The sequence below is a fragment of the Sitophilus oryzae genome, unplaced genomic scaffold (genome assembly GCF_002938485.1).
Source record: "Sitophilus oryzae breed Bouriz unplaced genomic scaffold, Soryzae_2.0 scaffold_111_pilon_pilon, whole genome shotgun sequence".
Taxonomy (NCBI): Eukaryota; Metazoa; Arthropoda; class Insecta; order Coleoptera; family Curculionidae; genus Sitophilus; species Sitophilus oryzae.
Window position 1 is genome coordinate 9,687,608 of NW_022145749.1, and position 13,361 is coordinate 9,700,968.

A 13,361-nucleotide genomic window follows, 5' to 3' on the forward strand; every position below is an offset into this window, starting at 1 on the left:
CCCATCATTCCCCGAAACCCACTTACAGGAATCACCCTGTGTAGAACATAACTCGATCGACATTTTTAATCGCAATATATCAGAAGTGATAATTCTTAGGAGAAAAAGTGTAAGGACCATTGTTGTAGATAATTTTATAATTTACAATTTTGGTCGGAACAATTTTTTGGAAAAAGCTTACCGTTTACGAGAAAAATCCCAAAAACCGAAAATTTTGACATTTGACATTGAATAACTTTTTTAGCAGACGTGGGATCGATGGGGACTTTTTTTAACTTCTTTATAATGGTAAACCCAAGGTCTCAGCTTTGTCGGAATTTTGGTAATTTGACACTATTTTTATAGCTAAATTGACCACATTTTGCTGAATGTTAGGCCACATTTTGTGGAATGTTAGTTAGTATTTAAATAGGCTGTACTTAAACTGCCGTTAAACGGTAGCCTACTGAAATGCCGTTAATAGGTATGACGTCGTTGATGTGACGCACTTGACGGCTTTTTAATGGTTTGGTTAAAATGCCGTCGAACGGTCGCGTACTAAAATGCCGTTAATCGTTAATGCAGAGTAGGCTACTGATTAATACTTAATAATTTGTAATGTAATGTTGTCCAAAATCCGTCATGCCTTATTCTGAATAAAATTAACTTGGAACGGTGTATATGTAGGTAGTTGTCACAATTTAAAAATAAATTTAAAAAAATAAATATGTTGCCGTTGTAGGTTTGAAAATGTATTTGCGATAAAATGTAATATATTGCATTAGTTTTTAGGTATTTATTGCAAATTATAAATTGACAACTTAAAAATAATACTACGTCAACTAAAAATAATAATAATGCTACAGATAGCATTCTCTGCAAAACCACAGTTTTGATTTAGGTCGCTTAGTCAATCCTGCACAACGGATATGTCTCCATAGAAGGCATTTACTGCAACAAAGTGACATATGATTTTTCTGCGTGTCTTCACTGCACACAGAACAAAACCAACTTTGTTGAAGTCGTTTCTGCTCAACTAGATTGGTTATTTTTTCAAAGGCTTTCTCGGTGCAAAAATTTCTAAAAATCGTAATTTACATTATTAGTTATTAATTTGGTAATTATTAGCTATCGCTAGACTTACCTTATCATGTGGATATCAACAGCCTCATCAAGAACGGCATGTGATATTTCTTCGGGGAGCATTTTAAGGTCTACAGTTTCAAGAAATTTCCCATTTGTGATGTCTCTAACGATGTTACGATCCTTAACGAAGCAATTCAGTATTACATTTTGTTTTTCATGATAGGATTGTTTAGCAAATGCTACAGTACATCTTTTGTTTTTCTTTGGTAGTCCTATGACTGTTAAGTCCTGTCCTTTTGGACGCCCTCGTTTTTTTATTGAAACAGGCATCTTAATTGTTGTCAAAGCGAAATCATTGACTTCAACTATCTGATGGGACTGGTTGTTGACGTCATTTAAAACTGAATCACTAATATAGGAAAGTTGATGCGCTTCATCTCGTGTCATTTCCTCCTCTATAACCAGCTCGTTACAAAACTCAGGTGCTTCCACAGGTGACTGACCAAGAGTTGATGTATTTCTATTATCTAATATGAGCGCTTCACTCATATTGTTTCTGTCTTGAAGGTCCGTCTCGTCACAAACCTCAGAGTGTTCCACAGAAAACTGATTTTTACTTTCAAATACAACTGCATCATCATAATTTATATGTAGCATTTACTGCAAGAAATTCTGGAAAAGCCTTCATTGTACTTTTCATGGTTGGACTTTGAATGAAAAGTCTTCTGAAATTATTGTCTTCGTCTCGCAAAACAGCTACATTGGCACCGGAAAACAGTTATTGGGACTAATAAGACGATAATAGAATATTTTAGTTTACCGTATTTAGCTTTAAATATATTTAAGCAGCCATCTAAGTTTTCTTTTCTTGATTGATCGGATATTTTCATATTTGTTAAATCTTGTAAAGTAACAATTTTACCAGTACTTTCTTGAACTTTTTGCTGTATCATTTTTCTATTGGCCTTCATATTCAAATAATCCTTGACGCTTTCCTACATGTTACTGGAAAGTTTTCTTTGGCTAGGGTTATGTGCATGTAGGACCCACAAAATATATCTTTTATGAATAAAATACTATTCAAGCAAGAATTCTAAAAGCATGCTGTATGTCAACCATGTCAACTAATGTGTAAACTTACCTTCGAAGTGACATTATTGTGCTTCATTTGAACCTTTGAATAAGATTTGAACCGATGTTACCTTGAGTGCTTTTCCATCAGACGATGCTTTGAATCTTACATGTACTGGGCAATCTTCTTTAAATGTCCAAGACTGTCGAATTTTTTTCCCACTGCCCTTAAACTTCTTTCCACCGTGATTACATGCATATAGAAGTTGATAATAAATCAAAGAGCTTTCTATTGGTCTCACAATTTTACTGCTTGCAATCGTACGGGCATCTCGTTTCCAAAATGTTGTGTAGGTTTTTTCACCAAGTTCCTCAATCGCTTTCTTTGCGTCAGCGAATGAGCTGAATCTATTCCCAATTTTCAGCATGCTAATTTCAGTCATGAAAAATAATTAGGTACCTAACTAACCTAAAAATGTTTATAGATAAATTAACAATCAGAAAACTAACTGAAACACTTACTCCAACCTGAACCGATAATATCCAGATGTACACCTTAATTAAAATCAACTTATAGCACTTAGCACAAATTGTTACTACAATAATAATGCAAACGCGACGAAAAAAACATACCAAAAGGACAACGGAAAACGGAACACAAATTGATTAACGGCATTTTAGTACGCGACCGTTCGACGGCATTTTAACCAAAGCGTTAAAAAGCCGTCAAGTGCGTCACATCAACGACGTCATATCTATTAACGGCATTTCAGTAGGCTACCGTTTAACGGCAGTTTAAGTACAGCGATTTAAATATTATAATTGGAAAGAGACCTTGATTGTAATGTTAAGGATTTTATACTTTAGGAGCATCAATTATTTGGAACAGTAAATTAGAAGATTATAGCAAGATTAAAGCATAATAAAATAGACCTTTTTTATATATCTCAGGTAATAATGGGTGTATCTATAATTTTTTCTTTAGATTCTTTCATGGCAGGTGAATTATTAATAATATAGTCATGTTATTTCACGTCTATTTTGAAACTATATCTAGGGGATTTTCTCGATTTATTTTGGTGTTCTAATTTGTGTTAGCTGACGGACACTGGTTTCGGACACAAGTGGCTGTGAAAGTGGCTTTATATGAAAGTGCTCTTAAAGGCGCATTTATACGAGTCAAGTCAACTGATCAAGTCACTTGAATTAATTTCGCGTGAATGTAATATGACCACCTAAACTCGACAAATCATGTCAGTTGTTAAGATTCATGTCTCATTTGAGTATGGTTTAACTTTTGACGTTCAAGTGGGGTTTCTAAAATTGCCGCCAAGTAGGAGGCCAGAAGAAAATTCTGTAAAGCTTATTAATATTTATCAAAAATACGGATGTATATGGAACTCACAGAATCCGATATATAAAATTAGGCAAAGATTAGTTATTTCTAGCTTAAATGGAGGAGAGATTGCGTTACGCATTAATGTGCCTTGTTTTTAATTCTTGATGCAACTTTTTTTAACAAAGAATTAAATTGGTATGCATTCACCCTTAAATTTTTTTTCTAATCTCTAGGATCTTCTAAGTGTAGCATAGGTATTAAATTATTATTAGGTGCATCATAAGTAGTTCTGTTATGAGTAAATCGATGACGGCTAAACCATTTTCTGATATACAGGGTGTTCCAGAAATAAGTGCAAGTATTTTAAGGGGTGGTAGATCTTGCCAAAAGAAACATATTTTCTCTTTACAATTTTTAAAATAAATTGATAATAATCTAGCAGCAATTGATAATCAGCCGTAAATATCAAGCAATTACCAGAATCTCAGTTTGTTCGACGCCCAGTATTGACACCGACTAGAATGATTTAAGAACGACTTGAAAAGTTCAGATTAAAAGTAAAAAATTTTCATAACATTAGAAAATGGGACTCTGATAGATAGCAGATCGATGCAATTAGGTTAGAGCGTCGTTTTATCACTTTACCTAAACTCGCAACTCTACACTCAACAACACTTCATTTCACTGCGATTCTTAACAGCACTACACTTACACGTGTATTTGGCACAAAATACATTCATATGCCATCTGATCATGTTATTTAGGATTATTTTTTGAGAATTCGATCTCACACTCTTGTGAATAAGCACCAAAATAATTGATATTTCTATTTGAATAAGAAAAGTATTTTTACATTTACCTATTTTTTTTTAGTTTTTTAGGGGTTTACTGTTTTGAGTAAAATCTCAAATGAATTGGATAACCTAAAAATGCCACCAGCTGATCTGTTTAAATGTAGGTCAAACGTTGACTATTTACATATCTAATAGAGGACGGTGACTGTGAACTGTTTCTGAAAGCTGCTATAATTGTTAATTATTTAGTTTCATTATTTCAGTTTACTAAACTGTAGAAAAGGAAAGGTGGGTGTACCATGGACGGTCATGCTCTTTTGAAGGCCAACTATAAAAAAGTCATAGTTATTGTCATGTGATGACATATTCCTTTCACTCACACTAAGCTCCATTAAACTCAAGGACAAAAACGCGGCGAGTCGCTCGCGTCGTTATTTTTTTAGTGCGGTCCCTCGCTTCGTAGACTTCGGTCGTCTATTGTAATTTCATTCTAAATCGCATTGGCAACTTATTTGTTATCTATATAATACTCATTACTATAATTTTTAAATAATTTCCATTAATATATTCTTAGTTATACGATTGTGCCCAAAGAATGTTCGTTGAGTTTTTTAAAGGCGGTTATAATATGTTAAGCATTTAATTTCTCGTGTAAATGAAAGAGTTTTTTTATGTAGTTTTAGTAAAAGCGGATATTTTGATTATTACAACTCTAGTTTTAAGTTGAACGTCTGAATAATATTGGCTTTGTATTAAGCTCTGTTCCTTGCAAGGCCGTTTGGAAGAGCTTAATAAAAGTTAAATTTAATAAATACTGATTACATCTAGAATAAAAAAATAATGTCTATGTTACACAATAAAACAAAGTGTTAATTAATAATTTGTTTCTTTTATTTATCCAGTAAATGAACTAATAAAAACTGTTTATTCGTTACAGTGGCCTTCCATGGTCCACCCGCCTTATTTAAAACACAGTAGACGTTGCAATATAATAATATATACCCCGCTGGCAAGCGAACCTTTGGGTCGGCGTTTACATGTATAGGAGTGAGTCGTTATGGCAATCTAGTAAGTCCGAGTGAGCAAAAGTACGAAATATTTATTACATAACTACTTAATCTGACGCTAGATTCCATGTGCTTGGGAAAATACTCGCCTTCTGTCTTTATTCAGTACATCTTATTTTACTAAGCGTGTTGACCGTACTCTTCGTACACATGAAAACCGGCACGCAAGACCAGAAAGGCCGATCCTCAGTATGCTACTTAATAGTAATCTACAATGATTAAAAAATACACAGTGAATAAAATTAATTAAGTTTTTTTGTAGAAATTTAAATATGTGAACTTATAACTTATAAAAATACATAATGTGGATAACGTAGGAGGTAGCAACATCGCATTCTTTCGAAGGACTATAAACAAATTTCCGGAAACTGAACAAGCAGTACTCAAAAGTTTTTCAATAATAAGTTTTCGGAAAATATAAAAATTTCAACATTTTTTTTTCGCAAAAAATCATCATGAGCGTGTTTCTGGGATCGAACTATACCACCAATTATAATAGTTGCACTTATTTCTAAGACACCCTGTATATTTTTCTTTTAATTCTGGTGTTTTTAAATATACAAACTTTCTGTAAATTCTAGTGTTAAAATATTCATAGTTTGAAGTACAGCCTTATGCACTGCCGCCATATTGAATCAACTAACAGCAGGTTTTTGATGTCAAATGTGTAAACAGGGAAAATTCCTTCAAGTCGGTTAACTTCCTGTGATTTGATCAGATCACTTGACTCGTGAAAACTCGTTAAACGTTTCTCGTTAAAGCTTAAATTGGAATTGTCACTTTTTGTCACGATTTTCGTTACAGTCCAGATGGATCTCTGTGGCAACCTACGAAATATTCTCGAATTTGTAGCCGTCATTTTATCGGCAATGCCAAATCATTTCATCCAAAAAGTCCCAGTTTTGTACCAACTATTTTTCCTAAGATTTGCGGAACAGAAAGAAAAAATGGAAAAACTGCCGCAAAAGACAGGTGAGTAAGAATGTGATGAAATAATTTTAAACAACTGATTGAATACTATTTCATCGTTATTTTTACATTACGTTCACATGATACAGTATACCGGGTGTTTTTCAAAAGTGGCTCAACTCTATAACTTTATTATTTTTTCAGATAAAAAAACGCGATTTAATATGTTAGTATATGCCATAAATTAGGATTGATTGACGTATTCAATTAGTTTCGTTCACTTCTTGTTTCACTGGAAATGACTACAACTTTTGATTTTTAAATGGTACCCTCTGTATATTTTTACTTTATTTGGTAGAAAATGGTATGCTTAATGGAAAGACATACAATATGTATGTAAACTTTTGTCGTTTTCGCTTAAAAAATAATGTTTTAAATTTCAATCTAGATAGTGCCACGCCCATAAATGTAACAACAATTTGACTCGAAATACCAAGTATGTGGTACCAAATATAATACGAAGCATGTAAATACCAGGTATGCAGACATTATTCGCTAAAAAATGTTTTTTTCGGGATATGCTAATGAGTCATCCTCATTCGGTTTGAAAAAATGTTGTTGAAAGAACTATCCAAAATTAAAAGGCTAGAGCTCACAATCGAAATGCACCAAGAACAGAAACCAGGAACTACAACGACGACGAGGATGAGCTTCCCATTGCCGAAATGCTGAGAAGAGTAAAAATTGAGTCTTTTGGAGGTTAAACTGCAGAAGGCATTACAACAATATTTGTCCGATATCATTTCTCAAGAAATGTAATCATATGCAAATGACGGGTGAACGTCTGGAAACTCCCTCGTGTTATTGTTTCATTACAAGAGTGTGAACTCAATTGAAACAAACTGTTCATTCAAGCCGGTTCGAGGCCGGATGAAATGGGATAATCTCGTAAGAGTCGATTTAGGCAGTCGGGAAGCGGGCAATCGCGGTTCGGATTCCGCGTAAACGAAGTAGACCTCGTCTAGATTAGCCCGAGCAGGTTACCTTAACCTCCACATGACCTCCACTTTGGAGATGTTCCGCATACGTTCGTTCTAATGTTATTCGGAATTTTTAGTTGCTATTAAACTTACCCCAGAATTGGGGATGTATTTTTAATTGTCGTTTGAGATTGTCACAAAATCACAAAATTGAATAGAATATCGGCCGTAAAAGACAATATTTTTTAAATAATTTACAATTTAGGTTGAAATTGACACTGAGTGGCAGTGCATAAAAAGATTAAAGGAGAGTATAAAACTATCCACGCATTCACGCATTAGAAACGGAATTGACATCACGAACCACGATTTTTTGGCAGTGTTTTGACACAGCCCCTTTGACACATTTGAATTTGATTTGAAAATTTGCTGGATTTGTTATGCTTTTTTGAGCTTATTTTCTGTTATTTATTATTCTACAATTGGGTTTGTATAGAGGTAGCAAATCGAGATAAATAAGGGAATAAATTTTACTGGTAACTATCGTATACAGATATACGGTGATTGACGGCCATGGTACGTTAGATCTTTATGGAGAACCGGTGATAGGATTTTTTTTAAATTTGGATTTTTGCATAAGGGCACCTGCTGCATCTGTCTAAATTATTTTCAGCGTTACAGTGTTGCAAACATTAAAAGTGGTAGCATCTCTGTTATTTTAAATGGAACACCTGGTATATTATTGTTACGGATTCCGTGGGTCCACTAATTTAAACTCACGATAAAATACTTAACGAATTTATTTTCTCACTTTATACACAATTACTAACTTATAACACACAACAAACTAACTATTTATAAGATTCCTTCACCAAATTGTCCGATTTTCAATTTCCACGCGGTATATTCAAATTTCAAAAACTGTCTCAGTTGTCGATGGCTCCGGCTTATATACTCTATTGACTGCTTCTCGAAATTTCCCCAATTCTCGGAAAGCGTACTTCTTCATACCAGACAATTCTATTGTCTGATTCCCTTACTTCTCGACTTGACTAAAAGATGGCGCCTGAAAAAGTCTTTTAATTTCTGGCGGATACGTTGCGGTTGTGCAGGCAACCAGTAATACATTTTTAATTTCTGGCGGATGCGCCATTTTTCTTGACATTATTATATTTTTTAAAACTACTTTTATATCTCATACTTTTTGTATTATACTAACCTATACCTATCTCTAACAGTTTTCTTTTAAAGTTAAAAAATAAAACGTGTAAAATTGACAAAAACACGATCGTGAATAAGCGTTGGTTAAATCATAGTGTCATCAAGTTTTTATCATATTATACAAGGTGTCCGAATATTGCGCGGACATAGAATATTTGCCTCTACACAGAAGTGCTTTGCTTGTCCATTAGAGGGCATCAAACTTTAAAAAAATTGCTTAAAAACACATTGTTTAAGGCATTTTAAAAACCGATATTCCGATTTGAATGAGTCTCTATGTTTTGCTAGGCTCTTTAACATATGACTTTCACAAAAACATAGAAAGGGTGCGAGAAGGGTGACAACTACCCTCACTTCTACACAAATTCTAGTAGAAATGTTTTGAAACTTTTTTTTTAAACGATCGATGACATTTCCCATCTTCATTTCACAGCCATCGCTGACACCGTTTTTGTTCGATCATACGGTATTTACTACATTATTTGTGTCTTGTAAAAAAAGTCACCATAGTTTCCTAGAAAAAAACATATTTTTCCGAAGCTGACATACAAAAAATACTTATTGTTACTTTAGTCCAAATGGCTCAAAAATCAGGTTTTCGCAAATATCTGCCAAAATACACAATTTACAAATTTTTTCTTGGAATATAAAATGAGGTTTTGGTGTGCGAGTGGATACCGTGCTTCCATGGCAAGAGTGTAAAAATCTGTTGACACACACTGCTCATTCACGCCCGTTCGAAGCCGGATGTAATCGGATATTTCGTGTGTAGAGTCGATCTAGACACTCGCAAAGTCGGTAGGTCATTGCCAATGATATGGCCGAGGACCGCGGTTCGGATTCCGCGTAAACAAAGGAGGCCCCGTCCAGATTAGCCTTAGCAGCAGAAAGGAGACGTTAACTTAAAATACTTTACTGTTTTAAATATTTTTATAATTTAGTTTGACACCCTGTATAAATCCACACCCTTGAATTGTGTACTTTTTATAAGTAGAAATGTTTAATTATTTTTAGCGACGACTCTGATCAACCAAACAGCTCAACTCACAGTGCCGGCAAGAATGACAATATAGAAATTTTCAACGCTGAGGATATGCAAAAAGAGGGTAAGTGATATTTTAGAGATGTGTTGCATTATTCATACTTTTTTCTCTTCTTAGGTATGCTTCCACTTCCAACTGATCCACTTGCAGTAGAAAATGCTGGAAAAAATTATATATTTATCAGTAAGATTTTTTTTTAATTTTTAATATACATATAGGACAATGATGAAGAAATAGTATAGATCTGACATTCAATTTATAAATTGCAATTTGTTTTGTACCTATCATTCGCTTTCTAGCAAAATGCTGATAGGAAAAAGGCTGAGATCATAATGCCCACTTGCACCGTTTGTATAAACTTTGTTTAAAGGCTAAACAGTGATTAACTATATAAAATCTTATTATTGTTAATCACTGTTTAGCCTTTAAACAAAGCTTATACAAACGGTGCAAGTGGGCATCAATCTCTTAAGGTGGATTTATATGCATCTGTCATCCGTTGAAACAATCATCCGACGGCGCTTTGATTGGTCATAGTGGTTTCGCGCCACTTTTCATCCGAAAATTGTTATGCACCAACGAAGAAAGTTATAATAAATTTAACATCTCGTACAATAACGGATGGTCTGACAACTCTAATATAACCTTACTTTTACTGTTGACAAATTTGAGACATTTAACCATTTAACGCTATTGGGAAGCGGTTATACGGTTTTCAGTTTATATAAATATAATTTTACATTTTAAAGATTAGTAAAAACTAAAGCGACCCATACATTATCAAACAAATTGCGCAACAAAGCGATGCCCAACGTTGCGTTGCACAAGTTTTAAATTACCCATACACTTGGCGAAATTTTCATCAAACTTTTTATTAAAAGTTGTGCATTATTCGAGAAACAACTGACGTCCCGCCAAAAAAACCGACTGGCAACTAAAATATTGCACAACGAAGCGCAACACACACACTACACAACGCGTTGCACGAACAGTCCCGTTGTATAAAAGAATTAAAACATTCTTGAAACTTATCAAACAATTGCGCAACGCATCAAACAGGGCGATATATTGGCAACTTGTTGCGTAACAGCCCGTGTTGCGCAATTTGTTGGATAATGTATGGGCCGCTTTACTAACGACTGGTATAGTCAGAATATTAGTGCTGTGCACAGCTTCAAAGGCCGTAAATGTTACAGAATATACCGTATGGTCGAAAAAAAACGGCGTCCAGTTGGCTGGGAAATGAACATCAATGACATTTCCCATATAAATTTACATATAAAATGACAGCGATCTTCATTCCATAGCCATCGCTGACGCCGTTTTTTCTGGATCATACGGTACTTATTGTTCTTGTCTTTTCAATAATTACAAAAAAAGAAAGCTGAAAGATACAGGATATTTTTAGATGCCGTCAGTACCAAGGCGCTTGTCAAAATTATTAAATGAAATGAGACACACTGACACTGAAAAACCATTTAATTTGTTAAGAATCTTTACTAATATTATAAACGCGAAAGTTTGTATGTATGGATGTTTGTTGCTCTTTCGCGCAAAAACTATTTAATGTATTTTAATGAAACTTTACAATAATATAGCTTATATATCAGAATAACACATAGACTATGATTTATAAAGATATTATGTAAATTGTCCAAAATATAACGATAAGAGTCAAGTAATGAATCCAGCAGGAAAAAATTCTGCCATTTGCGAGCTATTCTGGCGTGCGTGACCCGAACGCGTGCGCGTGTGGGCGCAGACGTTATTGACCGTCACCATTGTGTCCGTTTTGAGAATTTTCAAGGCACTTGCGATTTGTTAAAAATGCACTGTACCTATCTAATGTAATAGATGGGTATTGGCATTGTTCTTTGGTTAGGAGTTACACGTATTTATCTTTTTTAATAATATTATAATAATACCACGACGCATTTCTTAAGTATAAAGATAATTTCTGTTTTATTTTAGGTTACCTACCTTCCTTGTTTTAATAATAATAATCAGGGTTGGCATGATTTAAATCAAGTTATTTTTTTATTTTAATTGTGTGATTTAAATAAAAAAATCAACTTTTTTAAAACTTTATAATAAATCGAAAAATAGCTGTAAAAGTTATAAAAATGTGTCCTAGAAAACTATAAAGAATCTTTCTATGACAGAGGTATAGGTATAGGTAGGAGTATATAGGTATACCTACCCTATATCATCAAATAAAATATTACACTTGTTATTGTAACTTTTAAATAATTTAAAAAAATCTAAGAATAATTGTAAATGTTATAAAACTACATAAAAAATGATTTGTGATAATACATATACCTACTTCATATCTTCAAACCAACCTACCTAACCTAACCTACGTCATATCTATTCATCAGTTAAAATGTTGAACCGATTTTTTAAGTAATTTCGTGTGAATTCATTAGACCTGTAAATGGTAGAGATTTATTTTGAAAATTTATGTACAAATGACAAGCAATCCGCAATACATTTTATTCGCAAACTCTAGTGCAGAACTAGGTACTTCTGATGTAAGATTGTATCTTCATTCCCGAGAATCTATAATCGTTGTCAGAAAATATGCTGTTTTATATATTTTTTGAAACAGCTGTATGTTGATCAAGATAACTTCTGCCTTCTCCAATTTATCTTCTAGTTCTTTCCAAATTTCTACCGACATTTCGATCTGAAGTAAGTACTTTATACTTTGACGTTAGATAATACTATTTTATGTAGATTTATACTATTTCATTCTCGACTTAAGAATATTTCCGAACAATAGTGTATTTTTTATTAGGAGTAAAAATTATACTTTTTTGATGAGGCTGTCGTTTGACAGACCAGCGTAAAGCTAGTCTGACGTTAGAGGGAGGCACAAAAAGTATATTTTTACTCCGAATAGAACATACTATTTTTTTCAAACGTTACAAATAATTTTTAATCAATTTTAAATGTTGAAAATAATATAAAAAGTAATACCTTGTAAGTAATTATATATCGAGCAACAATTTGTACACTCCTTCAATTTTAGGTACAAAAGCGTTTTACTTTTATGCCTAGGCGTTAAAATGACAAAAATTAATACTTATGTGACTTTAAAAAAAAACCTTTTGATCTAAGCGAGCGATTTTTTTGCGGAATATATTGGTGACCGATATGGAAATACAACACGCCCCGTTGAATTGTTAATGTTTTCGACAGAGTTACGAAGATTTAGCCATTTAGGATAGTACTTTAACTGGAAATAAGTCTCAATTATTTGGAAATCCGATTTATATAATGTTTTCTATTAAAATCAAAAAAATCTGATTTAAATAAAAAAAATCTTATTTTTTTTTAAAATCATGATTTTTTCCAACCCTGATAATAATAGAATAATACTACGAAAGCGTGATTTTGTTTTTCAATTAGCAAATTAGAATTATTTTTTGCAGACAGGTATTGCATTTTTTTTAGTATAAAAATAATATAAAATAATAATAGCTACCGTATTTTTTAGAACTGTAAAAAACGTACCTACTAAGAATTATGCCGCGAAAACGTGTTTGATCTTTCCCAAAGCTCTAATAAAGCTCGAGCGATGAAAGTAGCTAGACGTAATAAGACGTTTGTACAAACCGAACTGCAAAGGCAGCGTTACGCAGCTCGCACAGCTGGTGAGACTCCGGGGCAGTCCCAAGCTCGGCGTCGACACCAAGCTGAATATATGGCATCTCGTAGAGCTGCTGAGACACCTGAGCAGTCCCGAGCTCGGCGCCAACAGCATGCTTAATATATGGCAACTCGCAGAGCTGCTGAGACACCTGAGCAGTCCCGAGTTCGGCGCCGACAGCATGCTGAATATATGGCAACTCGTAGAGCTGCTGAGA

General features: G+C 33.7%; 2 protein-coding genes across 5 annotated transcripts in view; one reads left to right on the forward strand and one right to left on the reverse strand.

Moving 5' to 3' along the window:
• LOC115885760 overlaps positions 1–13,361 on the forward strand; it is a 35,524-nt gene that overhangs the window by 17,408 nt on the left and 4,755 nt on the right. The window contains exons 2-3 of the mRNA XM_030904774.1: positions 9,461–9,552; positions 9,607–9,672. Coding sequence (XP_030760634.1) covers positions 9,461–9,552; positions 9,607–9,672 — 158 coding nt within the window. The remainder of the gene's footprint in view (positions 1–9,460; positions 9,553–9,606; positions 9,673–13,361) is intronic.
• LOC115885771 lies at positions 770–2,837 on the reverse strand. Of its 4 annotated transcripts, none has more exons than XM_030904794.1 (3): positions 2,659–2,837; positions 1,124–2,605; positions 770–1,059 (listed from the first exon to the last, which is right to left on the reverse strand). In XM_030904794.1, exons 2-3 carry the CDS (start codon positions 1,720–1,722, stop codon positions 840–842), a joined length of 819 nt encoding a protein of 272 aa, XP_030760654.1. In that variant the 5' UTR covers positions 1,723–2,605; positions 2,659–2,837; the 3' UTR covers positions 770–839. The 4 variants fall into 4 exon arrangements, with proteins under 4 accessions (XP_030760654.1, XP_030760662.1, XP_030760670.1 ...); XM_030904802.1 differs by having other exon boundaries at positions 1,124–2,158; positions 2,207–2,837; XM_030904810.1 differs by having other exon boundaries at positions 1,124–1,821; positions 1,886–2,837.